The sequence below is a fragment of the Vigna radiata genome, chromosome 3 (genome assembly GCF_000741045.1).
Source record: "Vigna radiata var. radiata cultivar VC1973A chromosome 3, Vradiata_ver6, whole genome shotgun sequence".
NCBI lineage: Eukaryota > Viridiplantae > Streptophyta > Magnoliopsida > Fabales > Fabaceae > Vigna > Vigna radiata.
This window is the reverse complement of record NC_028353.1, coordinates 7,562,778-7,588,606: the sequence shown is the minus strand read 5'-3', so window position 1 is coordinate 7,588,606 and position 25,829 is coordinate 7,562,778. Positions and strand designations below refer to the sequence as shown.

At 30.2% G+C, this 25,829-nt stretch overlaps 4 protein-coding genes across 5 annotated transcripts; all 4 read right to left on the bottom strand.

Annotated features, from left to right (window-relative positions):
- Nucleotides 1-3,155: 3,155 nt before the first annotated feature.
- On the bottom strand, nucleotides 3,156-4,219 carry LOC106756969 (pectinesterase inhibitor-like). The gene has a single exon (XM_014639560.2). The coding sequence runs from the start codon at nucleotides 3,939-3,941 to the stop codon at nucleotides 3,360-3,362; it is 582 nt and encodes a 193-aa protein (XP_014495046.1). The 5' UTR covers nucleotides 3,942-4,219; the 3' UTR covers nucleotides 3,156-3,359.
- An 871-nt stretch (nucleotides 4,220-5,090) lies between these two features.
- Nucleotides 5,091-14,381, bottom strand: LOC106757060 (histone-lysine N-methyltransferase ATX3). 2 transcript variants are annotated; one of them, XM_014639643.2, is made up of 23 exons: nucleotides 13,454-14,381; nucleotides 13,042-13,097; nucleotides 12,804-12,972; nucleotides 11,455-11,562; nucleotides 11,292-11,360; nucleotides 11,110-11,178; nucleotides 10,926-11,017; nucleotides 10,728-10,820; nucleotides 10,394-10,529; nucleotides 10,054-10,126; nucleotides 9,819-9,918; nucleotides 9,591-9,715; nucleotides 9,030-9,175; nucleotides 8,464-8,568; nucleotides 8,222-8,286; nucleotides 7,915-8,128; nucleotides 6,981-7,064; nucleotides 6,806-6,859; nucleotides 6,602-6,691; nucleotides 6,419-6,505; nucleotides 5,802-5,876; nucleotides 5,528-5,628; nucleotides 5,091-5,401 (listed from the first exon to the last, which is right to left on the bottom strand). In XM_014639643.2, the coding sequence occupies exons 1-23, from the start codon at nucleotides 14,168-14,170 to the stop codon at nucleotides 5,311-5,313; spliced, it is 2,919 nt and encodes a 972-aa protein (XP_014495129.1). In that variant the 5' UTR covers nucleotides 14,171-14,381; the 3' UTR covers nucleotides 5,091-5,310. The 2 variants fall into 2 exon arrangements, with proteins under 2 accessions (XP_014495129.1, XP_022635053.1); XM_022779332.1 differs by having other exon boundaries at nucleotides 6,981-7,061.
- Nucleotides 14,382-15,749: 1,368 nt separating this feature from the next.
- LOC106756968 (RING-H2 finger protein ATL5-like) lies at nucleotides 15,750-16,504 on the bottom strand. Its single transcript, XM_014639559.2, has one exon. It carries the CDS (start codon nucleotides 16,419-16,421, stop codon nucleotides 15,945-15,947), a length of 477 nt encoding a protein of 158 aa, XP_014495045.1. The 5' UTR covers nucleotides 16,422-16,504; the 3' UTR covers nucleotides 15,750-15,944.
- Nucleotides 16,505-19,474: 2,970 nt separating this feature from the next.
- LOC106757435 (RING-H2 finger protein ATL5-like) lies at nucleotides 19,475-20,420 on the bottom strand. Its single transcript, XM_014640105.2, has one exon. The coding sequence runs from the start codon at nucleotides 20,292-20,294 to the stop codon at nucleotides 19,671-19,673; it is 624 nt and encodes a 207-aa protein (XP_014495591.1). The 5' UTR covers nucleotides 20,295-20,420; the 3' UTR covers nucleotides 19,475-19,670.
- Between the last annotated feature and the right edge of the window lie 5,409 nt (nucleotides 20,421-25,829).

Genomic DNA, 25,829 nt, shown 5'->3' with positions numbered 1-25,829 from the left:
TAAGGATTATTGTTTTCAATGCTTAAGTTTAGCATAGTATCATACATATTTAGTCTTTTTTATTTTTTTTCTCGTTTACTTTAATCAACATTTAAATAATGGCATCTTATACCGCTTCTCACGTATGGTTAAATCTGAATTCTATTTCTCATTATTGGTATTAGTGCAAGTAAATATTTGTCAGCTTCTAAGGTGTCGCTTTTCTGATTTTCTTGTCTACTCATACATTCTAGTTCAACATTTTCTAAACTTAAAACAAACTAGAAATGAGATTAGTTTCTTCATATTAAGAGAACAAATTATTCAAGATGTATATAATATTATATTTTTCTCTCTTACAATTGAATTTAAATTCTCTTATTTTCAGGATGTGGCTTACTCATTTATTTTTATATTGAAACTTTAATAACTTTGTATTGAAAAAAAATTAAAATATATTTTACTTAATTCTTCTCAACAATATAAATGTCGGATTGTCTTTCATTCTAATGTCGTAAGGCATTTTTCATCTCTAACATAAATAAAGCATTTTATCTAACTTTATAAAAGTATAAAATTGTAAAATGAAAAAATTATAAAAATTATATAATACTAAATTATAAAATTTTAAAATTTTAAAAAGAAAAAAGTATAAATTCATAAAATAAAAAATATAAAGTTATAATATTCTAAAGTTACAAGTTAATAAAATTATAAAAATAAAATTATAAATTATAAAATTATAAATTACAAAGTTATATGAAAGAACCTAAAATATATTTATAAAATTATATTAAAAGAAAATGTAGCGAAAACTGAATTAAAATAAAAGGGAGGGCTTTTTATTAAAAAGAAAACAATTTTATAGTTTCTGCTATACTTTTTAAAAAGGAGCTGAACCCATTTTATTAAAAACGTTTCTTTCTCTAGAAAGCTTTTTCTTCCTCTATATTCTCTCTAATCTCCACACTGGACTAACCATTGCATGTTTGTGTAGGTGGCTCCTAAGCACTCCTGACGTCGAGGGTTTTAGACATCTATATGGCAAAAAAAAATAACTTTTCACCTATCTGACAAACTACAGGAGAGGCACGGACGTCCATAGTCGCATATAGATGTCGGAGTTGGGGGATCTGACGTCTAAATAGCGGAAAGAAATGACTTTTCACCTACTGTCAGACATATAGACGTCAATTAAGAGGGAACAAACGTATATAGTTGCAAATAGACGTCAGACTGACGGGATCTGACGTTTAGATGGCAGAAAGAAATGATTTTTCACCTATCAGGCCTCTAGACGTCTGTTACGAGGGGCTCTGACGTCTATAATATTATAAACGTCGGTGCCCCTTCTAACCGACGTCTAGATGCCTGACTTATTTACGAAACTGTCACCGGTCAATAATTTACGTCGCGGGCCCCTCTAACTGACTTCTAATGGATAACGATAAAATATTAAAAAAATCATAAAATTATAAAATTATAAAAATTTAAAATTATAAAATCATAAAATTATAAAAATTATAAGATGAGCCTATAAAATATCTGTTACGTACTTATTTAATAACTACATAGTTAACAGAAAAATTTAACAAGAGAGACTCCATAAGTGAGTTTTAAATTTGTACTGACATAATAAACCATAAAAATTTATTAAAAACTAAATTGAAAGTTTTTAAATTTATTAGGACCCAAAACTTATAAACCAGAAATATATTATACGTTCCATTTTAGTTGATATTTTCTAATGATACTTAAAGTCAAGGTAAAATGGATTTAATTTATTATGATATATGAGATAACTTTTTGTTTTACATATAACTCAATGAAATAGTGTGCCAAAGCAAATGAAAACTTTCCTAGAAGATTGGACAATAAGAATGATTAAATATTATATGTAGAACAACTTAAAAATTGTATATCTAAACGTGATAAATGATATAATGCAACATCAAAATGAGGAGGAATAGAATAATCCTTGTACTACTAAATGATATTAGGTATATAGTGTTGAAAAAAAAAATACTTTCTTTAATTACATGATTCATGGTAACATCTAAGTAAAATAACCATATGTCAATTCCAATCTCAAAAACATTTGACACAAGGTGCTGTTAAAAAAAAAAGTCAATTTAAGCATTTCTAAATCCATTGACAACTGTCAATTACTACAAGAAATTAATTCACAATTTTTTTTTCAGATTTTTTTGTTTTTATTATTTGTCAAAAGTATTCATGATAAATCTGTCTAATAAGAAAATAACCATTTTAAAGTTATAGATTTATTTCCCAAATGATGCCACCACCATTATTATTTAAAGTTGGATTTAAAACTTTTTGTATGACGACTACCGTCTAATATATTTGTTAAGATATACTATCATATTGTACAATTTGTTATTGTTTATACATTATAATTTTGTGTCTTTTTCTAATAAAGATTTCTATTTTATTCTCAATTGGAGTGAAAATAATTTAATTATGAAATGAAAAGATTAAAAGTGAATTCAAAATAATAATTTGTGATTATTTATTATACAGACTATTATGTCATTCTCATTAATTTTAAAACGTTCGATATTTTTATTTAAAAAAAAACTTCTCTATTAAGTATTAGTTTATACATGAGCTCAAAATAAAATAAAAAATGTAACTTGTATAAATAATTTTAGTTTGTGAAAAAATTGATTCTATTTTTTTCTTAAAGAGAGGAAGAAACTCATTCAAACAATCCATAATATAAGTCTTGTTTTAACTGCTCGTGAATATTTATTTCTTCTCCAATAAGTTCTTATAGAAAAATTCATAAAAATATATCATATATTACTTAGTTATATACGTGATAGCCTCCTTTTTATCTTTATTGAAAAATTGCATACGATTCCTCTTGTCCTTCTTTCTGGCATTTAGTACTAATATCTTTAGTTATTATTGAAAAATTGCAAATAGTTTTACACACTTGTACAATTTTTCACTTTCTTATTATAAAAATCATGGCAAAAATGTAGGTGTCAACCTAATACCAATTGCTAAAGAAAAACCAGTAACATGGTATCATAATGTGTCATTCTTCACAAAGTTGAAAAAGATAAGAACAAGGAAATTATATAAATCCATATATCTTAATAATTCTCAACCAAAATTTTTAAAATTACTAAATGAAGGATTAACACGGGTAATCAGCCTGCATACACCACATATCATCACGTTGTTTGTGTAACTTCTGAAACACGGCAACCTTCATTTTCTCACATTACAAAAGACAGAAAGAAAAAAACTTCGGACAGCAGCAGTTGCTGAGTTTAAAAATGACAAGCACGGATGAGGAAAAGAGTTATACACAAAATGATATATGGATGGGTTAACAAAGGCGAAGGTTTTTAAGATTTGGTTGGATTAGGGAGTTGCTTGATGACGGAGTTGGCGATGTTGCAGAGCTTGCGGAAGACGGCGCTCTCAACAGAGAGAATGTCGTCGTCTCCGGGGATGGAGGCATCGCAGGTGTCGATGGCAGCCAAGGCAGCCTTGAGCCAAAGCTGAGCGTCACCTTCAGAATTGACCATCAAGGCAGCAATGGTGTCCTCCAGCTGGCTTTCTGCGTCCAAGATGTTCTCCTTGCAATCAGCCAAACCTTGTTGGATATCAGGGTCAAGTTCGTCATCATCGATGAGAACTTTGGTGTCGGCGAGGATGCCGGAAGCGTTTCTGGCAGCAACCCTAAGGGAAATGATTGCCAATTCTTTGAGGTTTGCGGTGGTGCTTAGTGCATCAGAAGAGAGGACCTGAACGCAGAGGTCTTTGGTTGGGGACGATGAGCATACCTTTTTTATCAGAGTCTTTCCTGTTGGTGTTTCCTTTTCGCCAGTAGGTTTTCCTTTCGATTTGTCCAATGCAGCTGCCTGCTGTGTCATTACAGCTACGCATAGAGCCAACACCCACAGAGATTTTGCAAAGTGATCCATTTTTATTCAGAAATCACGGTCAGAGGTTTTTTTTTTTTTTATTCTCGGCTTGGTGTTTTATGCTTTTACACCAAGACGAGTTATCACTGGACCCAAGGAGACAATTTATATACTGGGAGACTACCACTCTTGTCCATCCAATTTTTAACACTTAATTAGGGTTTTTCATTTTCAATGCTAATTTTACCACAACATCATAGGCCAACCCTACGTGTTTTTCTGTTTCTGATTTATGCTTTTCCTGTTTTTTCTCTCTTTTTGGCTTCAATCGATTTCTGAAACTGCGTCTTACACCACATGCAAATTCTATCTCTCGCCATAATTGGTTAGGTCAAAGAGGAACAAATTCCTCCTCCTTATTGCAAGTTTCTAATATAAGCTTAATGCATATAAATAAAAAATAATAATATATTAGTATATTTGAATTAAGATACTTCTATTAATTATGTCATTTTATCTTTGTACTGCCAATGGTGGATATTAAAAAGAAAACCATTTTAATAAACTAAAAGGTCTAAACACAGAAAAGTAGTAGTAAATATTCTCAATACTCTCTTTATAATAGAAAAAGATTATTTGACACTCATTACTATTCCAAAAAGACAGTAGTTTCATAAGTAGATTATTTTCTTTTGCTACTAAAATAGAAGCTGTATATACACAACAATCTCCATTTTAGTGAATATCAAAATAAGTATTTGAAAGAGTAATAATATCATGACACACTTTTACATTTATTTGACACAGAATACAAGAATAAAATAGTCTAAAAAATGTAAAGTTTTATAATTTTTCAAAAAAAAAAAAGAGTAAAAACTAAAAATAGTGTCAAATAAATGTAAAAAATAAATGTAAAAAATGAATGTAAAAAATTTAACTATATCAAAAAATCATTTCTCTATTTCGAATACTAATAGTTTTATACTTTAAACTTCCGTATCAACCCAGTTTTTCAATATTTGAAAACTATATTCTGAAACATAAATTTCTCTTTCGGAACTAAATTGCATGTTTATTGTTTTTTAGGTGTTTGGCATCGAGATGTACATTTAGCAATTGCTTTTTACGGGTGTTATGGATAATTTTTTTCATCGTATAATATTTTATAATTCTTCTGTACCAATTTATACCATTCAAAAATTCACTCCCTCATTCAAACCAGTCAATACAATAACTGAGATGGCCAATATTATGGAACATATGTCATATTACAGTAAATTCATTGTGAGCAAATTTTCCTTTATTCTATAATTGAAATCCAATGGTATACAAATTAACTTATGAAAAAGCCTAAAAGTTGAAGAATCAACAAATATTTCCTCATGGTTGGAAAACTTGTAGGCCTGGAAACAATGTAGAACAGTACAACCTAGTTCATAAATTCCCTACAATTAGGGGCTTTACAGAGACAGGGAACCTTCAGTTCATCTGGTTCATCTACATCGAACAAGTAATTATACCTGTTGCAACATTTAAAGAAAAAAAATGTTAAGCTAAATAACATCTTCATTCCTAAAAGTAAGACATTATTATATTATTATATATGATGTTTGTCGTAAAAAATATACCAACACAACAAACCGTACGTTAGTTCTTCACCAGCTGAAACATTGGTCTTCGCAATAAGTACAATCCGATTCTCCTCATCACTCAAGCACATAATCCTTGCAAAGCAGTTTGGCATGCACTGTAACAGAACAGGTTGAATAAAAAAAAAAAATCATTAACAAATAATTCATCATTGAACACCAACATTTCCCACATTTTTTTAGCGCCATAGAGCAAACAAAGTACATGAAATCAGTTCTAGCTTCAGCGCAAAACCAGAGTCCAAAGACAAGATTCATCAGAATGACTTACAGAATGGTTTATTATACGTGCAATATTGCCCTTATCCGTTGCGTCAATCATCACTTCATCACTAATCTTGAACAACTGCATAGTTTATATCATTTGGCATTTAGATCGCAGTACAATGAATCCCAACGTTGACACTAAACATCTGTTGTAGAAATCTGAACAACATGAACTACAGGTACAAATGGAACATGATAGAATAGGTAGAACACCAAAGTTCAAGTCACAATTCCCCATGTCCACAACTAAAAGGTTTAGCTTTGGCAATTTGACTATCTTGGAAAGGGTGAGAGAATCAATTCGCATACATGAAAAATGGAACTGCCTAACATAAATATTTAAGACCCAAGTAGAATTAATGAGAATAAAAAGGACTATTTATGTTGATAAATCTTGATAAATCTCAATATTTATTGAACTTCAGTATAAAAACTCTTTAAAAAGTTGGGATAAAAAAGAATTAATTTATCATTTTTCATTGTGAAACAGACAGCAAGCCAAAGCACATGAAATTTGAGTTACCAATCAATGAAATCTCATTATTTTATCAGAATAAGGTAGCATACAGAAAGTGTCTGGGTGTATTGTGCAATACTGAAATGAAAAAACAAGATACTCACGTAACAATCTTTGCCTTCTGAACGATACTTTGCTTCCCTTAGGTCTGCAATACTACGTCGTACCTGCTCGCCACGATATTCAACCACCTGCAGACACGCATAAAAAACAAGTCCATATTGTGCTTCAAGGAAACGAGGGTAATACTTATCCTACAATTGACCATCTTAAATTAATATAGTTACCATTTCTCCTTCTTGTAAATCTCTACGAGCAAAGAGGCCCCATCCATGAATTCCTGATTTTCCTAAGCAAACTCTTTGGCTTTCTGTCTTCTGGAACCCCAAAACATTAAAGGTTGAATATAATAAGGCAAGAAAACCAAACAGAACGCTAATTTGAAAATAAAAGTTTAGTTTTAGTTTGACCAAATGGAGAGACTAACTAACCCGTAAATGATGAAGACGTTCCTTAAGAGAAGAAAATTCAAGAGCTTGATCATCCTGTAAGAGAACAAAGATACAACTCAGGAAAAAAAATCTACCAAACGGGAAAAGAATCCAGTCACAACTCAAAAAGACCGGTTACCCATTTCAAAAGGTCAAACACCAAAAAAAGTATTACCTTGATACCATTCAATTGAGTTATTTCACTTAAAGAGTGAAGCTTTGGCCCCCCAAGCAAGTGAATTGCAGGCGCAGCATTCTTCTGGCAATACGATGGGAAATAAATTGAATGAACGAAACTAAACAGATTAGATAATGTACGAAATAATTTTAAAAAAATATATATTTTAACGGATAGATTTCAAAAATATTAAAGAATATATATATATATATATATATATATATATATATATGTGTGTGTGTGTGTGTATGTGTGTAGGTTGAATTTTAAAATACTTTTGTAAAAAGAATTAAAAAGATGTTTATTATCTAAAAAAATAAAGTCATTATAAAATCTCAATTTTCTAATTAAAATTTGTGCTCTCAAATACGATTTCCTTTAATTAGAAATTGCAATTTAAAATATATCTTACTTTTATACCTACGTTTGATGAAATTTTTCCTTTTCGTATTCAATTTTATCTTTCAAATATTTTTTTAAATTAAAATAATTATTTTATTAATATTACTTTTTAAGTGATAATTTATTTAAATTTAACTTTTTTTCAATATTTTTTAAACTTAACCATTTTTTAGTTAATTTAATTAAAAACTTACCTACAAAATAAATAAAATTATTATTATAAAATTCTAAAAATATTTATATTTAATTTTATAATTATAATAATAGTAGTAATAATTTTATTATTTTCTATTATCATAAAAAAATACAAATATACATAATGCATGTGTTTTCCTTATCATATCTCAAATTGATTTAATTCATAAAGTTATTAAGTGTAAAAATCCCAAATAACCCCTTTACACCAAATCCAGATTTTAGTATTTTAGTTTTGGATGCAGCTGAAATACCGTAGGAGACTATGACTATAAAACAAAAGGCTATAAAATTTCATATAATTTTACGACCACAATAAAATGTTCTAAATCACCTTATTGGAAGACCTTTCGTACACACGAATTCGGGCAGCGGAGAGTGGATCAGTGTCATGAATTTCAGAGTTTGAGGGTTCAAGAAGTTCTACACTCTTTGTTGAAGCCAGCCTTGATCCCCTGAAGCACCTCGGCTGATTTTGAAGCGAAATTGTCGGTGAGAATACCTCCATGGGTGTATGTATAACCAGTCCTGAATCTGGGTTTGGGACCCTAAAATGATATTTTTCTTATATATTAACATTCTCCACACAAAAATATCACACGGAAAATAAGCCATTGTACTTTAGTGACCAGAGCTCAAACCTGTGATTTGCACAGTATATTAGCGTCTTCGTTGTTGTTGTCCCATTCTTTTCTGTCGAATGCAACTGTAAATTCAAACAATATCAATATTTCCCCAGCAGTGGTGATCATCATACAATTAAATGCTAACATCCCTGGAACCTTATTTATTATGAAAAGCTTGATGAAGCAAGTTAAGAAGAAAAACACAAACAATTTTAGAACTTTGGTTTGTTCATATTCAGAGGGACCATTGAACTTACTTCCATGATATATCCCATTCTTGACGCGCACGTCACATGAAAATGTGTAGCACATTTGCAACAACTTATACAGGAACCGTGGCTTTGTTTACAGATCACGCAAGTCTGCCATCAAAATAGACAGGAAACGTGAAACAATGAACTTAATCTATAAGTATAGGACGCCCAAACCCAACAAGAAAAGGGGGAAACAAAATGTTAAATAACAACCCAACTACTATGTTACCAATCAATATGAATAAAATCATGGGGAGGAGTTTTTGTATTTGCATAGAATTGAAGGTAGAAGATTAGACGATGTATGATCAGGCTATTTATGTATTATTAGTGTATCATTTATGTTGAGTAGGAAGTGTTTGTACAAGTAATATTTTAAAGAACGATTTCTTTGGTGAGATAAGAAATCATCAAAATAAAAAATGTGTACGATTGTAATTTTTTTTTAATTATCTGCATGGATATCAAAAGAAGCACAAAGTTTTGAAGGTACTGCTAGAAAGAATAATGTAGGCTTCGAGCTGAAACCACTTTAGAATGAACATATACATTTCAGTCCAATGCCATACCTTCGAAAAGGAATTACGAGGAATCTTGAGGATTCCAGTGGCCGGTTCCATTGCCTCGTGATTTTGGAAAAGAACTTCAGGCTGAAACCAAGCGCATGTGACATGAACCCACAACATCTCAACATCAGTTGGTTTCAGAGCCCCACCTGCAAATCATTTTCCCCGTATAGTAAAAGCAGATTAGCAATTGATCGTGGCCAAAAATAATGAGGGAAAAACAATCATTCAAATGGTAAGTGGACTGTTCTAAGACTTTAGATGTAATCATATCTGTTGCATGAAGCTTATAGGAGGATTATCCTTATCGTTCAAATTTTATCAGATTTTCCCAAAGAGAATTCTCCTAAAATTTGTAAAAAGGGAAAAATGAATAGCATTCATAAATTGGTGTAGAGATTAAAAATCAAGCCATTCTTGGTATACGTGAAAACTAGTCCATCTCTTGGTGAAAAACTAGTGCATTCGATCCATCAGTTGCTACTGTCGTAGAGTGAAGTAATAGGATCATCAGCATATACAACAATGTCAGACAACAAAAAATACTCGGTGTAAATAACGTACCTTTTACTGGGCAGAGACAACACTCTCTCTCAACATCAGGAGTTTCACAAACTCTACAAACCCAGGAAGTAAAGTCCTGAACATTATTTGCCCCGTAGCATTCTTGGTGGACAGCCATTTGGCACCTGCACAATAAACATATGCACATAACATAATTGACGGTTCATCCAGTAAGTTAGAAATGAAACTTTTTCAGATCCATCATAACATGAACAATGATGACAACACCTGTTACAGATGATAATTTTGTTATATTCCCAATCTTCGACCCATCTGCAAATGGCACATCTTTCTGTTGTCCATTTTGCATAAACTGGCTCGTACTTCTCTGAAAAAAATAAGGTAAAAGGAAAATTAATCTCTCCCTTTCCAAGATATATGAATTCCACGTGTCAAAACACATGATCGCATAAGAGAAATTGAGGCTTCAATATGTAAAGGTTTATATGAAATAGAAATTCACCTTGTAAAAAGGACAGAATTTGCTGCTGATCTAACTGCGGGGGAATTCCCGTTGGGGCCTTGTGGTTACTGATCTGAAGTAAATAAATATTATTATTATTATTATAAACAAATTATATGGAAAAATGAAGGCATGATATACACATATTACATAACAATAGCTGCGTAATTGAATATTGGGAGATGTTTGAAATAGAAATATGTAGACACTAGACAGCAGTGAAGTAATCTGAGTAATATTTTTCATAAACGTGAATACAAATAAATAAATAAATAACATCAAGACATAATTCACCAGAGAGTATTGCCATGAATCTAGTATGACAAGAACTGGCACAAACCAATTTTATTAGCGGTTGCATTGTGCTTTCTACTTTCACGCTATGTTTCCATTTTTTGGCTTTGCAACCTGCATGTCTTTCCCATTCAGTAAGTGTATACTTCCTAGAACTACACAAGCCGCAATTGCAGATAACCCTGCAAGAAAATGTAAATAAAAAGAAACTATATCAATTTCTACTTGAATGACATAATAAGTTTAATCACCACAAGTGTTAACTTGTTCCCAGATCGGACAAAGGTTTGCTTGTGAACCTATTCAGGTAGGCTCATAAATCTAGAACACAGTTTCCTCTTCCTAATACAAAAATTAAAGATAAAGTGTTGGAGACTTACAAATGAAGCTTTGGAATATAGATTCCTTCCAGGCCATTGCATACCACAGCAATATTTTCAGGTAATACAAGTTTTTGGCTATCCTCCATTGATCTATGTCGAAAAATATCACATAAGATTCACAGATAAAATCAAAATTAATATGTCCGATGCCCTTAAAAGAATGAGTAGAGGAAGGAATAAATAATTTCCACGTACATCTTTTTTGACTTCTGTGCATGAGATGTTGATAATTTACAATTAAATTTTCCCTTGCAATCGGGGCAATAATAATCCATATTTTCCAGATCCTGCATTAAGAAACTAATCAGTCTCTTATACTTTTTTTATCAAATGAAATAAAACAAGCAAGAGAAAAATGAAAACTGTCACCACACGATACCTTGAAAAGTTTACTGGAAATTTTGTCACACTCGGCATGCACCCAAACATTACAACCATCACAACATACCTGTCAGAAATTAGTCCCCCCAGACCACCACATCTCAAAATATTAATTTTTTTTTGTTGAAATAAATAAATAAAATCTAATAATAGATACATTAAGAAAGTAGACAATCTCACCCAATTTCCACCGTCTGAATGATGCCAGATCTTTTTGCAAATCCCACAATATTGTTTCGATTTTATTAACTGCGATAACAGAATCCAATGGAGTAATCAAATGTCAGCAACAAATTTATCCTGTCAAGAAATGTAAGACATCTACGCAGAGTCATTGCAGAACCTTTACACAGGGCTTGCAATAGTGCTGAGGAGCACAACTTGAATCCTTAATCTTCTTTATGGTTTTGCATGGCAACACCAAACCACAGCCAGCACAAGATAGTGTACCCTACATAATTTATTCACCGGAAAAAAATCTAGAATTAACCAGACTTAAGATTTAAAAGATTAATTGACTAAATTATCCACACTCACTCACGTACAGATATATGAAAAGAGATCAAAGGCTTAAAAAAGCTTTTCGGCAAATAAGGAAGGAAACAAATTTACCTAAACCGGCCAACTGATCCCGAGTTTACACAAATATATTTAATTATGTGGATCAGTTTCCAAAACCATGATAATGTATACGATTTAGCTATAGGGCGACAGGTAAATGAATCAACAAATAGAAAAAGGTTTTATTGAAAACTACAATGAGATAACCTTAAATGTTAAACTTTCCATTTTTGATTTTGTAACCAGGAATGTATACGAAATATGGTTTGTGACATAAAGCTACTACACTATGCATATGTCATTATATCAAAGGCATGTTTCTGAAGTCTACGTGAGAGATTTGAACAAACTAAAACTCAGTCAGCCTTATGCCTATGCTATATCCTATGAAAAGACAACAAGAAAACATTTTAAGAAAACTGCACGATTGCTTTCACTTCACATGCTGGGCTAAAAATCTCTTAACTTTGGTGTAACCGATACCATTGAAAATTCATAACACTATCAGTCCCATTTGCTTTTACATTTAGGGCCACCGAAACTGTTGGAAAAATCCACGATAAACACTAAAAGATATTTTTCTAAGTCTTATTTTTTATTGATAATCGAAAGACTTTAAATAATCATGATACTTACAATATTATGAAAATAAAAATAAAATCTGAAAATAAAATATCAACTTACTTAAAAATAAAATCTGTTTATTCTATTATAAAATAATATTCTATCTAGATAAACAGAAAATCATAAATATTCATCTCTATTTTATTTCTATCAAATCAAACCAAATATTACTAAATCCAAAACTAATAAAATAATAAATTTTTAAAATTTAAAAGTTTATCCGAACGAGTCAATACTCGTTCAAATTCGTTCAAATTCTAGGATGTTAATTTGAACTTTTGAAGTAGGGAGTGACTACATTAGAGGCTATAGCATAAATGTCATTACACATTCCTTAGTCCTTTCAAGTAAGACGAAAATCAGCTATGCAGTGCAGCTTTTGTAATCTATATTGCCAGTTCACGACATCACTATACCTCGTTCTTAAGCTAAATGAAGCTTATAGATGCTCTCGTCATTAGTATAAGCATGATCATACGTAATACAGAGTGAAAGATATAAAACTACCTGATCTTTATAGGAATGATGGTGGTCAACCGAGGAATCCGCAGCCACCAAATTTTGCTCAGCTTCCAGGTGTAAGTCCAAAATGCCATCTTCGGCCAACATTGCCTCTTCCATTGCCTTGTGAAAGTCACTTGCTTTATTTTTGTACTGTTTGATCTGCCCCTGAAACCTGAACAAAGGCAATTTTAGTAAGTAAATACAAAACATTATTGCGGAAACAACTGCAGCAGATACGCACCTGTCCATGAATTCCCAGAAGGGAAATATCATCCCCTGCTTCACCCAGGCATAGTCCTGCCCATCATAATTCTCTTAGAAATATTTAAACACTAAAAACACAACCAAAAACTCAAGTCTATGAACATACACAACCAAAAAATTAGTGCATATTTGATTACTTTCTCATTTTTAAGTTGTAATAAAAACCTAAAACAATTCTACATAACTCAACATTCAATTTCTCAACCAGAACTTATTCTTAAAACAAATTCCAGAATATGCGTCTTAAAATCCAAAAATAAGAAAAACTCCAAGATAATAATTTTTTCATCTTGTTCAATATTTCCTTGAATTGTCTAAGCAAACTGTTCAGTTACCTTTTGAAAACAAAAACAGTTTTTTTTTTTTCTAAATAGAAATCAAACCCTTACCCTTCGATTCCCGTTTTTGGAGTAACCAAAAAACATAACACAAAGTGCAGAAGGGACACAGCAGTTTATGACGGATTTGGGAGCTCGAAAGATAGGATCGATGACTACAGCAGGCCATGCAGGATGGGTCTTCCCACACTTTGCCCAAACTATATCACCCAAACAAAAATCATCCAATCTGCAAGCATCCCTCTTCCTTTTGACACTTCCATTCACACTTTGAACGTGGGTACTTAGTCCAGGCACAGCATCACTTTTCTCTTTAACAAATACAGAACGACCTCCACTAACAGTCTTTCTAACAGTCTTAACAGAGTGCTCGGAATCTCTTAGCTCAGCAGAACATGGAAAACAAGGAGAATTTCGCTTACTACTCGTGGCAGCAACGTCTTGAAAAACATTCCTATTCCCGTTTTCAGACACTAATCGTTCGTAAAGAACAGAATCACTGAACCTGCAAGGAAGCTTCTTGGCGCGAACTCTGGAAGACTGGGCTTGAATGGCACGAACCCCTTCTTCTGATTGCGGGGGCAGGTCTCGAATTGCGCCATTGGAGTCCACTGAATTTAAATTGGACGGCGCCTCACTGGATCCAGAGACTCCTTCAGCAGAAAAAACCCCATTTGTTCTCCTCTCCTTGTGAATCTCCAAATCCCCTAGTTTTTCTGACTTGAACCGTTTTGGAATTTCAGTTTTCATGCTCCGCTTAATGATCATCTTAAGAACCCTAAAATGCACGCCCTTTGAATAAGAAAGGGGAAGCTCTGGCTGTGATTGTCTGTAACACACACAAAATATAAATCTGCGTAGAAAGAAACCTTGTAAAGCAGCAAAGATTATTCATGTATTGCTACAAAAAGGTTTCTGTTAAAATATATTCATATTTATTTGATTTGATTCTAGGAAGAAATTTAAATGCAGAGATAATGGCTGGCGGTGGTGGTTTTGTGACATTTGAACGCGGAAATTTGCAAGATTGAGAAAAGGCGCGAATTCTCAATTTTCTTTATTGCATGATGGCGCCAACATTTGAGCCAACATTTGAGGGTTACAGATGCTATAGTTTTTTCAGTTATATACGACAGATTCCGCGCTGCAGTGAATAGTCAGAAATTGACTATTTTTTAAAATATTAACTACAGGGAAATGAGTTTTATTAAAATATAGTTAGTATTATAAAGGACTTAAAAATTTACTGTCACATTAAAACTAATTGATAAATAATGTTACAACTTTGAATTCAAAATAAGTGTAGCATACCTTGTACAAATGAAAACTACAAAATTATTTGTTAAGACAATAGTAAATAGTTTCAAAGTATTACTGGTTTTACTTAATCAAATCCTGTGTAGTTTATGAGAATTAAAAAGAATAAAAAAAAAACTAAAATTCTTTCATCTAATTACTAATTATATCCAATTATTAATTATATGATTACTATTTAATAAAATGACTAAATTAAATATAAATTATAAAAATTAAGATCATATTAAATATTTAATAAAATAAATTTTATATTGAACAAAAATGAATGAAAATAAAAAAATTTATTATTAAACCTTGTTATAATTATTATTAAAACATATTATCTGAAAATTACAAATTTATCATGCATGTACAGAAGAATTGCTTTTAAAAGTTTTTCTATTGGATTCTGATTGACTTTTCAACAGGAAACATTAAGAACACATTTTCAATATAATTTGTATCTTATTAAAAAATATATATGGTAGTGTTTATGATTATTATTGATTTTAAAATAATTTTAAACTAATCACGTAATGATACATATGTTTAAATGTTATTAAGAACACATTTTCAATATAATTTGTATCTTATTAAAAAATATATATGGTAGTGTTTATGATTATTATTGATTTTAAAATAATTTTAAACTAATCACGTAATGATATGTAAATAATGTTTAAATGTTATTAAAAAATTTGTCGTCTAAATATCATTATCTTAAAAAATAAAGAAAATTGAATAACTTTTAAATTTACGCATATCCGCCCTACCAAGCATTCCTTATTTTTATTTTTAAGATATGTTTACAAAATACTTTCTATCAAAATCTAATAAAATCTAATATAAATTACTTGACTCACAAAAATAGTACTTTTTTTCTTTTTGCTTTTATTAAAATACAAGCAAAGTAAAACAATCGAATATTATTATGGTCTAAATGTGCATTACTAACCAAATTCAACTGAGATTTGGGATTTCAGTGATTTGAGATTCACATATTAAAATCAAATTGACGGATTAGATTATGATAAATCATTGCATTGACTTTTAAACCTTACAAAACCTCTTCAATGAGCATCTGAATCCGTCATATTCGGTTGCAGGATTCAAAGTCCAATATCGAGTAAAGATAAAATCAATTTATAATATATAAGTGGATGATAATTTCACCTCACAATCCGATTTTATGGGATTGAGTTAGACCTAAAATCCACTTCTAACATCGTATTATTCTAACATCATGTTAGCATATCTTAACAATTACATCCAAGGCCTCTCTAGGACACGCAATTGGGGGACCCAAAGATGAAGAACAACCCTCTTCTGCTTCGGAAACTGGAACCGAACCGGGTTCATTGTCAGGGCAACCCTTGATCGGTTGGGCCGGTGTTCGGCACAGAGGACACGTGGAGTTACAGGCAAACCACAAGTCGATGCAGTGGGTGTGGAAACCATGCTTACAGTTGGGGAGTGCACGAACTTTATCACCATCGGCAAATTCCGACAGGCACACGGCACATTCCTGCAGAGAACCGTGCACGGTGGCAGAGAAGGAAAAAGCGGGAAGCGAACGGGACAAGAGAGCCCCGCGGCAACGGCGGCATAAGCGGACGCAGACGTTGAAGAGAACGATGAGGATTATGAGAAGAACAAGGAGAATGGCAATGCCCACCATAAAGGTATATGCGAATTCGGATTCAATGTCTGGCTTCGTAGTCATGATTGAGAAGAAGAGTGAAGTCTCTGATATGTCTGAAACTGTCTGTAAAAGGAAGGATTTTTATTTTATATTTGGATCTGCCTACACCCACTCTTCATCTGTTAATATCCTAGAAGAAAAAAATCAGTGACAGACACAAACTAAATAGAAGGTTCAGGATGATGATTTTCCCTAACTTAAACATGTATATATAGGACCTTGATATAAAAAATGAAAATAAAAGATAATATATTAACTGATTAATCTAAAGAATATTACTTAATATATCTTTATTTATATCAATAATAAAATAATACTACATTCTAATTTAATAATGAAAAATTAAAAGTATTAATTCTTATTTTATTTTTATCAAAATCAAAACCTAAAAAAACATATTTCACAGTTAGTTAGAAATTATCTCCTTTCCTCTCATCTTTTTCATGCTGCTTTGTATTTCAAGTGTTAAAAAATTTGAGAACATACTATTTTTTTAAAAAAAAAATTGGACCCTAAAATTAAAATATCTTTAGAATTATCAACCCAATTATTCATTGTTGTTTTTTAAGCTACATTCAAAATCTTAGTTACATACAAGAGCAAAATGTTTCTTTAATGTAAATCTTAGGCCCAAAAATAAAATTAAAAAATTAAAAACATGGCATAGCATCAAATAGATGAGTTTGAGAAAAAACAAAAAATATTAAAATTTTAACAATAATAAAACGATGATAAATGATATAGTCAAGTAACTTCCACAAAGATGTTAAATGATGATAAAAGGACATCTTGGTATAATAATAATGTAGACAAAAACTCATTTGTACTAATTTACTTAAAAATGACTACTTTAAACTTTTCCTCAAGTCAAGTAGTTCTTTAACAGTTTTACTATAATCATTTGATTACAAAATATATTTTATTATCGCCCATTATTACTTGTTAGTACTCATCATCTGTTCATACTTTATATATAACTTCCTGTTGACATTTTTTATAATGCAAGATATTATTCATTGGTTGAGATTTTTAATGTTATCAATGACAAAATTAGAGTAAAAATAAAACATTGTTGTATTACTTTTCTAAAGAGATTATAATACGGAAGGAATTTATATTACTATTTTTTATATAATTTATCTATCACCTATTAAAAGTTGATAACTGTTTACATGATGCTAGAAGATGAATGAGTTGGACTATAAGATGATAGAATAAATAAAAGTTATAAATTGTTCCACTCATACTTTTTATCTAGTAAATATGTTTTAGCACATGAAATTTTAAAATGGACTAATGATTCAACAAATGATCAGTGCATTTAATGGTGTTTTTGAAAAATATTGAATATGTATTCTTAGTTTTTTATTTTCATTGTTCAATAAGCATTTTATTTTATACTTTTTTTTAACCTATGTTAATAAATGATTTTTTTTTTATGATTTGTTGAAAGTGTGAGATAAAATATTAAAATTTGATCACAGAAAAACAACATTAAAAAGTATTAACTTAAAATGTGTGTTTTTCTTTTTCAATTAAACGAGAAAAATGTAATGAGAAAACATAAAGAACTATATTTGTTCACAAATCGGTAAATATCTCTTTTCTATGATTATTATAAATAGAAATATGTAAGTTCATTCAAACTTTTGACAAATAAAATATGTTACAATTTATCACGACAGCTTTTATCTATGAAAAAAAATATTTTGTAACGAAAACACAAGTAACTATTTTTGTTTTCTCTTTGAATATACTTAATCTGAAAACATTTAATTTTTAGTTTATTCCGATCATATCGTTCTTCTTTTTGATGTTTATATTAGTTTGATCGACTTTTACTTGTTTAATTGAAATTCAATTAATATTAAAATATTATTTTACGTCATGCAAAATGATACTTTATTTAAATTAATACAATAAATAAAACCATTTTAATTAGACATATTAATATAAAATATGATTCACTTACATGCTCTGTTTCTAATGAATAAAGATTGCTCTTGTATAAATAGTTACCATCATACCTTTATAGTCGATGCTTGTTTATTTTTATTATCTTTTTTGATATTTTGTTTTCATTTAGAAAAATATTTAACTCGGTAAACAACTTAAATCAATAAGAAAAATGATTCAACAAGGGTACAACTCCAAGATTTAAGATTAGATAATTTAATTTAAAAATTCGTTTTACATGAACATGACGATATTCTTACAAATATTTGTAACAATGCACTAAAAAATTATAGAAAGGTTGAACATGTTTCCCTATTGTGTACTCTTAGGTACATAATGAATACAAAAATAGATATCAAGTTACTACCTAGGAAAGTACAGTTATTTTTTAAATGAGAGTATCGAAGGTATTTTTGAGAAGAAAATTTCATGAAACTATCAGAATGAACTTAGAAATATGGGAAATAAGGGGTCAGGAAGAAGGACCCCTTTAGTGTTGGCCATCAAAGCCCAATATTCATTCGGATCAGCCCATTTCAGTTTTGAGAATATTGTCAACTTAGTCCATCATTACTATCAACACATCTTCAAAATCGTTGAATATTTTTATTATCAATTAAAATTGATTTAAAATATATAATTAATAAATTTGAATTTGCAATAAAACTTTCTCATAATTTCATAGATTTTAAAAATTTAAATAAATAATAAAAAATGATTGAAAAGTACATGCCACTGGCATTTTTCTAGTTCATATTGAATTGTAGTTTTTTGACTGCATCTTAATAGTCTTGTCGGGCGAACATTTTATGAGCCTAACTTCACAAATCATATATATTGACAATCTTATTTTATCTTAAAAGGAAAAAAAAAATGAAATATATATTTTATTAAAAAAAATATTATTTTGAATGTTTCATAACTTATCTAATAATGCTCCATATTTAATAATAAATTTGTAAACAAATAAAAAAAAACATGTTAAAAAATAGAGACAACCTAACAACTTTTAAGTTTAAGCATATGCACCCACCCACCAAGCATTCGTTACTTTTTTTTTTTATTTTAAAGTTATAAAATACTTTCTATTAAAACTTAATATAAATTACTTACTAGACTTACAAAAATCAACATCTTTATTCTTTTTTGCTTTTAATAAAATACACCCAAAGGTAAAATAATCGAAAATTAGCATGGTCCAAATGTGCATTACTAACAAAATTCAACTGAGATTTGGGATTTCAGTGATTTTAGATTCACGGATTAAAACCAAATCGAGGGATTAGATTATAATAAACCCTAGCATTGACTGGCTTAAGCATTATAAAACCTTTTCAATGAGCATCTGGATCTGTCATCTTCCGTCGCAAGATTTAAATCTCTTTCCACATCTCCCACCTCTATCACTACATCCAACGCCTTTCTCGGACACGCAATTGGGGGACCCAAAGACGAAGAACAACCCTCGTCCACTTCGGAAACTGGAACAGAACCCGAACCGGGTTCATCGTCAGAGCAACCCTTGGCCGGTTGGGCTGGAGTACGGCACAGAGGACACGTGGAGTGAGAGGCAAACCACGCGTCGATGCAGTGGGTGTGAAATCCATGCTTACAGTTGGGGAGCACGCGGACTCTGTCACCGTCGGCGAACTCCGACAGGCACACGGCGCAGTCCTGGAGAGAGCTGTTCACGGCGGCGGAGAAGGAAAAAGTGGGAAGGGACTTGATGACGGAAGGATCGAGACAGGGTTCGGAGAAGGAGGTGGTTGGAAGGGAATGGGACAAGAGAGAGCCGTGGCGGCGGAGACGGCGGCAGTAGCGGACGTAGACGTTGAAGAGAATGATGAGGATTACGAGAAGGAAGAGGAGAATGGCAGTGCCCACCATAACCTTACCGTTGTGTGAGTACTTGGATTCAATGTCTGGCTCCATAGTCATGATTGAGAAGAATAGTGAAGACTCTGATTTCTGAAACTGTGTCTGTAAAAGGAGGGATTTTTATTTTATATTTGGATCAGATGGATATCTGCGACTGCTTATATATAATATGTCCAACCACTGGTCATATATTTATTTATTATTACTTTTTTTTATCTCAATTTCACCTCCAATGTTTATCTATCATTTTTTGACTTATATAGGACTAAAAGATTCTTCAAAACTCTTACTTTTTTTATTCTCTCTTTTCACACGAACTTTGAAAAAGTATATAAAATCTTCAAAAGACTGAAAGATAAAAGAGAAAATAGTAGACATGATGAACAATGACGCGATAAAAAGATAAGTATTTATTGTAGATGTGTTGAAACATATTATCGTGATTTTTCGCTAAACTAGAATATGTGTACATAAATTAAATACAAATGATAATAATAATAATAATAATAATAAATGATATACCAACTGTTTAATCTAAATCATATTACTTAATTCATCTTTATTTATATTAACAATAAAATAATACTGTATCTCGATTTTAAAAAATCAAAATTATTAATTTTTATATTTTCTGTATCAAAATCAAACTAATATTATTGGATCTAAAATAAAAATTAAGAATCAAAACTATAGCGAGATATGCGGCAAAAGATAAAATAAGATTTAAAACATATCCCTAATTTAAGTTTTATTCAGTAAATATAAAAAGAAACGAAGTTAAGAAGATTTTGACCTCTTTTGAATTTTTCCATGTGATCTTCGTTAACTGTTTCTTTCAGCATCTCAGGTAAGAGACACGGTCACACGTTAGGATTTTCATGATGGTGCATGTCCCAACCCAACTCTTCAACAATCCTTCCCAAACATAACTAACCACCCATTAATAAGTATAAATCTTTCTGTATATCCAAATTTTGCATTTTTTTTTTTTTAAATTTCGTGGTCTCTCATCAAATTATAAAGATTTTGGGATACTTGAAATTATTATTGTTAGTTTTATTCTCTGGTTTTTCTGGCTAAGTTTATGTCGGGCAGTAGCAGTTGTTCTGAAAAAGTGAAACAATTCACCTAACAATACGAAATGCAAGGCAATAGGTCATAAATACAATCATCACTTATCTCATACGCAATTCAATGGTCGAGTTTAGCCTACGTGCTCCCTTCCCTGTGGCTCATTCCTCCTCGTGATATTCGTGGAGATTTTCCTCTTTTTGGATCATACCAACTATTTTTGTAGAATCAAAATTGTAACTTGAGTCTTAGGTCGGGTTCGTTGAACATTATGGTCGAATATTTTATTCTGTGAAGATTAAAGATTAAAGGAGTAAGCTTATATGAAAGTTAGCATTGGTATTATTATTTATCCATTCAAGATGTTTCCGTGGCCTCCTGGATGTTAGGCATCTGCTGTCTCTTTATGAGTTGCTTTAACCTTTTACTTTTGAATTGAACAGTTATTATATGCTGCAAAGATAAGGAACCAATTTTTGTGTCACTAAGCATGTCAAGATCGATCAAGTGGCATGTCAATTCTCAGGTACATCACAATCTATGCATCTACACCCATGCCAGACTTGGGAAACAAAAGTAGAATTTGACGTTCCTGAATGTCTTATTAGGCAAAAGGGATCTGCAAAATTATGTGGAGTGTGCTTATTTGCCTGATGTGCCACTACTAACAGAGTATTACTACCACTTGCAGCTTTAATCCAAAAAGTAACGCATTGATTGGTTCTTTTCCGGCAAAAAAATTACATGCCACAGGACTGTGAGCAAATGTGAAAACATAGAAAGCGTTTATATAATATTTGTATATGGTCATTCGGATAGAATTTTGAACCTTTGTTCATGCGCTTTGGCTGTTAAAAGAGAAGAAAAATGAAAAACAAATCCAAGGTGTGGGAAAAGATGAAAAAGGGATTAAAGAAAGCACAACTTGTTGCTTGGCGCATTTGCTAGAAAACCACAAATGAATGAGCACTTCAGTGAGCATTCCAAATCTTTTCAGTCGATTTGATTGCTTTCAAACCACATGTAGTTAACTAAGGATAACCAAATACAAGTAGTGTTAATCCAACTATTCTTTTCAAACCCAATGATAATGCAGCACCAAAGTAATATTTTCAAAACATCAATTTGTTCTAATCCTCGTCAAATGCTCTGTGTGCCTCTTGCTGCATACTGACAAAAAACACCCTCATTGCTCTATTACATGTAACACACTGTCCAATATAAACTAGTGGATTTAGCTTTAAATAAAACTCCCGTCATTTTCTTTTTTTGCAGCTAGATTATTTTACAAGCAATAATATGTCAGACGCACAATCAGATACTAAATATGCAGAATAAAATTTCAGGTCTTGTTATATTCTAAAACACCAATTCCTTTTTCTAATCTTAGAACTCATAGCATAGCTCTTTTTATATTTCTCGTTTTCTTCTTTCCGCCTTCTAGAGTACAAGAATCGAATTTGGTACAGGTAAAATTCAGTGCAATCAGTGAATGCTTGTAAATGAAGACTCAATACTAGAGAATTTCACACAGAAACGTGGTTCCAAAGTATAAAGCCAAATTCTGCAAATTTATCTGCCAGTTGTAGATACTCCTCGACTTAAAAACAATATAATATAGACAACAGGATGATCCAATCCACTTGGGTTGGATCAGAATCTATGGGAATGTAACAGTGGAGCAGCAGTTTTTATTGTCACTATATACAAATCATTAAAAATCATCACTGCCACTGATCAAGCTTGCTATAAAGCTCCTTATGATTCAGTGCACCGTTTGGCTGGAAAGTCACAATTTTCAGGAAAAAAGAAAACTTTGAACCATTTTTTATAATTTACCGATTATGATTGAGATTCCACAGAGAAACCAAAATGTGTATTCGTAAGAATTTGGATGAGAAAGTGCAGAAAAGGCAGAATGTAAAGTAAAAAGCAACGGAGGAAATGTGAAGTGAGAGTGTGAGAGTCTACTTGGATTCTGATTCTCCAAGATAATGAAAGATGGTGCACTAATGTGTTTGTAACACGACTCATTTTGTTCATGCAGTGAGATCCCCCACCCCACACCATGATTGTGCCGGTGGCCAATTCGGAACCGAAACATCTACTAACTGAATAAAGGCATTTCAATTATTCCATTCCCACTATTGTTTTTGCTATAAACTATTATAATGCTCCAAATTAGCAGATGCTGTATTTGATATTTGTTGAAACTACAATGCATCTTTGAAACTAGTTTCTTAAAATAGATCATAGTTGTCAACAAATATCTTTTCCAGATATCAATGGAATCTCTAACTACACTAGGAATATAGGATTATATGTCAATCAGTCCTGTTAAATTGGTGATTTATGCACCTTTGTCTCCTGTACTGTTGAAAATCTTGGCAATACAACAAAACAGTAGTTAAAAATATCATTTTTAGATACTGCTATAAAACCAATACGGTGAAATTTCGCCTCTTTTACAAGGGAGTGTTTGATCCTACACTTCCACTTTCTAGTCCGGACCTCCAAAAATTCTACTTTTAACCTTTTAACATCTTATTCTGCACCTTCAAATTTTTCAAAAATTTTATTTTTAACTTTAACTAACATCTTTTCATTTTTTTTTTCTTATTAAAAATACTATGCACTACCTTAATAATAATCTAATTTAATTTATCATTTAAATATTATTTAATATAATTTTATATTTCAATAATTATTAAAATATGATTTATATTAATAATAGTTATATTAAAAAGTTAAAATAAAAAAAATTAATAATAATAATCTATTTGATTTAATATATTCAAAATATATTAAATTATATTAAAATATTAAAATAAATTAAATAATTATTAAATTTTAAATAAAAACTAAAATTCTTAAAAACTTATTTATAGGATATCAAAATTCAAAAAATATGCTAACAATTTTATTTTTTATTTAAATTTTAATAAATATTTAATTTAATTTAAAATTATAATACTATTTATTATAAAATAAGAGTGATAATAGTTAAAATAAAAATAATATTTAAAACCACATTTAATGTATATTTAATATATTAAATTATTAAATTAAATTAAATCATAATTAAAATTTAAAGAAAAAACAAAATTTGAAAATATTTATTAATCGGATATTGAAATCCAAACGAATAAATGGGCTAGCCCATCAGTGATTGGAATATTAGGAAAGCAATATAAGTTTTATATATTTTGTTCTACAAAGTTTTATATATTTTGTTCTACAATCCTAAATGTAGTGTAAAATTTATATTATGGGCTATAGAATCTGAAATATATTGTATTATTTGCATCCTGAATTGTTATACAAAATATAAATTTTACATTGGAATCATACATTTGGAAATTTATATTTTAAAATATATAATCTAAAATATAAATATAACATCTTTTATTTTAGATTATATAATTTAAAAAATATACGCATTATATAATTCAGAATTTAAATCGTAAAACAAAAAATAACTTACTCAAAAGAGGAGATAATAGGTGTTTTAAAGATTATGGGGTGTAGAAAGACGAAAAGTGATTAGCGCCCGCCGTTTCCCATTCCTAACGGGCTTTCAGATGAAATGTTAACATTTCAAAAAGGCAATTCTTTTTTGAGACTTTCAAATTCATATTATTTATTGCTTAACTTTTTTTTAAATATGAGTATATTTTTAAATTATAGCATTTATAAATTATTTCAAAAATATATTTCAAATTATACTGTTTAAAATACATTTCTAAATTCTACTATTAAAAAAAATTAAAATATGGACATTTAAACTTTTCTAACACTTATGAATATTGAGAATAAAATCATGCTGGTGCAAGAAAACAATCACCTTTCTAAAATGGAAAATTATTTTTATTAAAGTGTTGAAAGAAATTTAATATTACACAAAATATATTTTCAGAATATGTAAATATTAATAAAATTGACATGTGTAAATAACAAATGTTTATCAAGAAATAAAACGTGTAAATATAATTTGTCTAGATTTAAGTGTAATATTTTTTTATTATGAATTTAGTACGATCTCATACTTTGTATTAATCTATTATTTTATTTAATAATTTTTTAAATAATAGAAAATAATTAATAGATTCTAAAATGTCAACACAACTTAATATCAATGCTATAACGATGTTTAACATCAACATATTTAAAAAATAAAATGTAATAATAAAATGTGCTTCTACCATGTATAATATAATTTTTTTAAATGTGTTTATATATATTTTTTAAACGGGTGAATATTTTTTTAAACTTGTATTTTTATTTTGATCATGGTAAAGCATAACACTTTTAAGTATTTGGACAGTGTGTTTATATTAATTATGATTTCTAAACTTAGAATAAACGAGAGAATGAAAGAGTAATTATGTATTGAGTTGAGTATACAAATTAAAGTAATTATTATGAAATGATATTTCGATTAATTTCGAATTCCTGACTACATGGAAATTTTTTGGCCTATGTTTTTAGTTTTTAAATTTGAATTTTACAAGAATGGCACATAAA

Coding starts and splice junctions, on each gene's coding strand:
- LOC106757060 (XM_014639643.2), bottom strand. CDS start 14,170: ATGATCATTAAGCGGAGCATGAAAACTGAAATTCCAAAACGGTTCAAG. Junction 10,127..10,393: donor TGCAACCGCTAATAAAATTG/GTTTGTGCCAGT, acceptor TATTTACTTCAG/ATCAGTAACCACAAGGCCCC. Junction 5,402..5,527: donor TCAGCTGGTGAAGAACTAAC/GTACGGTTTGTT, acceptor ATGTTGCAACAG/GTATAATTACTTGTTCGATG.
- LOC106756969 (XM_014639560.2), bottom strand. CDS start 3,941: ATGGATCACTTTGCAAAATCTCTGTGGGTGTTGGCTCTATGCGTAGCT.
- LOC106757435 (XM_014640105.2), bottom strand. CDS start 20,294: ATGACTATGGAGCCAGACATTGAATCCAAGTACTCACACAACGGTAAG.
- LOC106756968 (XM_014639559.2), bottom strand. CDS start 16,421: ATGACTACGAAGCCAGACATTGAATCCGAATTCGCATATACCTTTATG.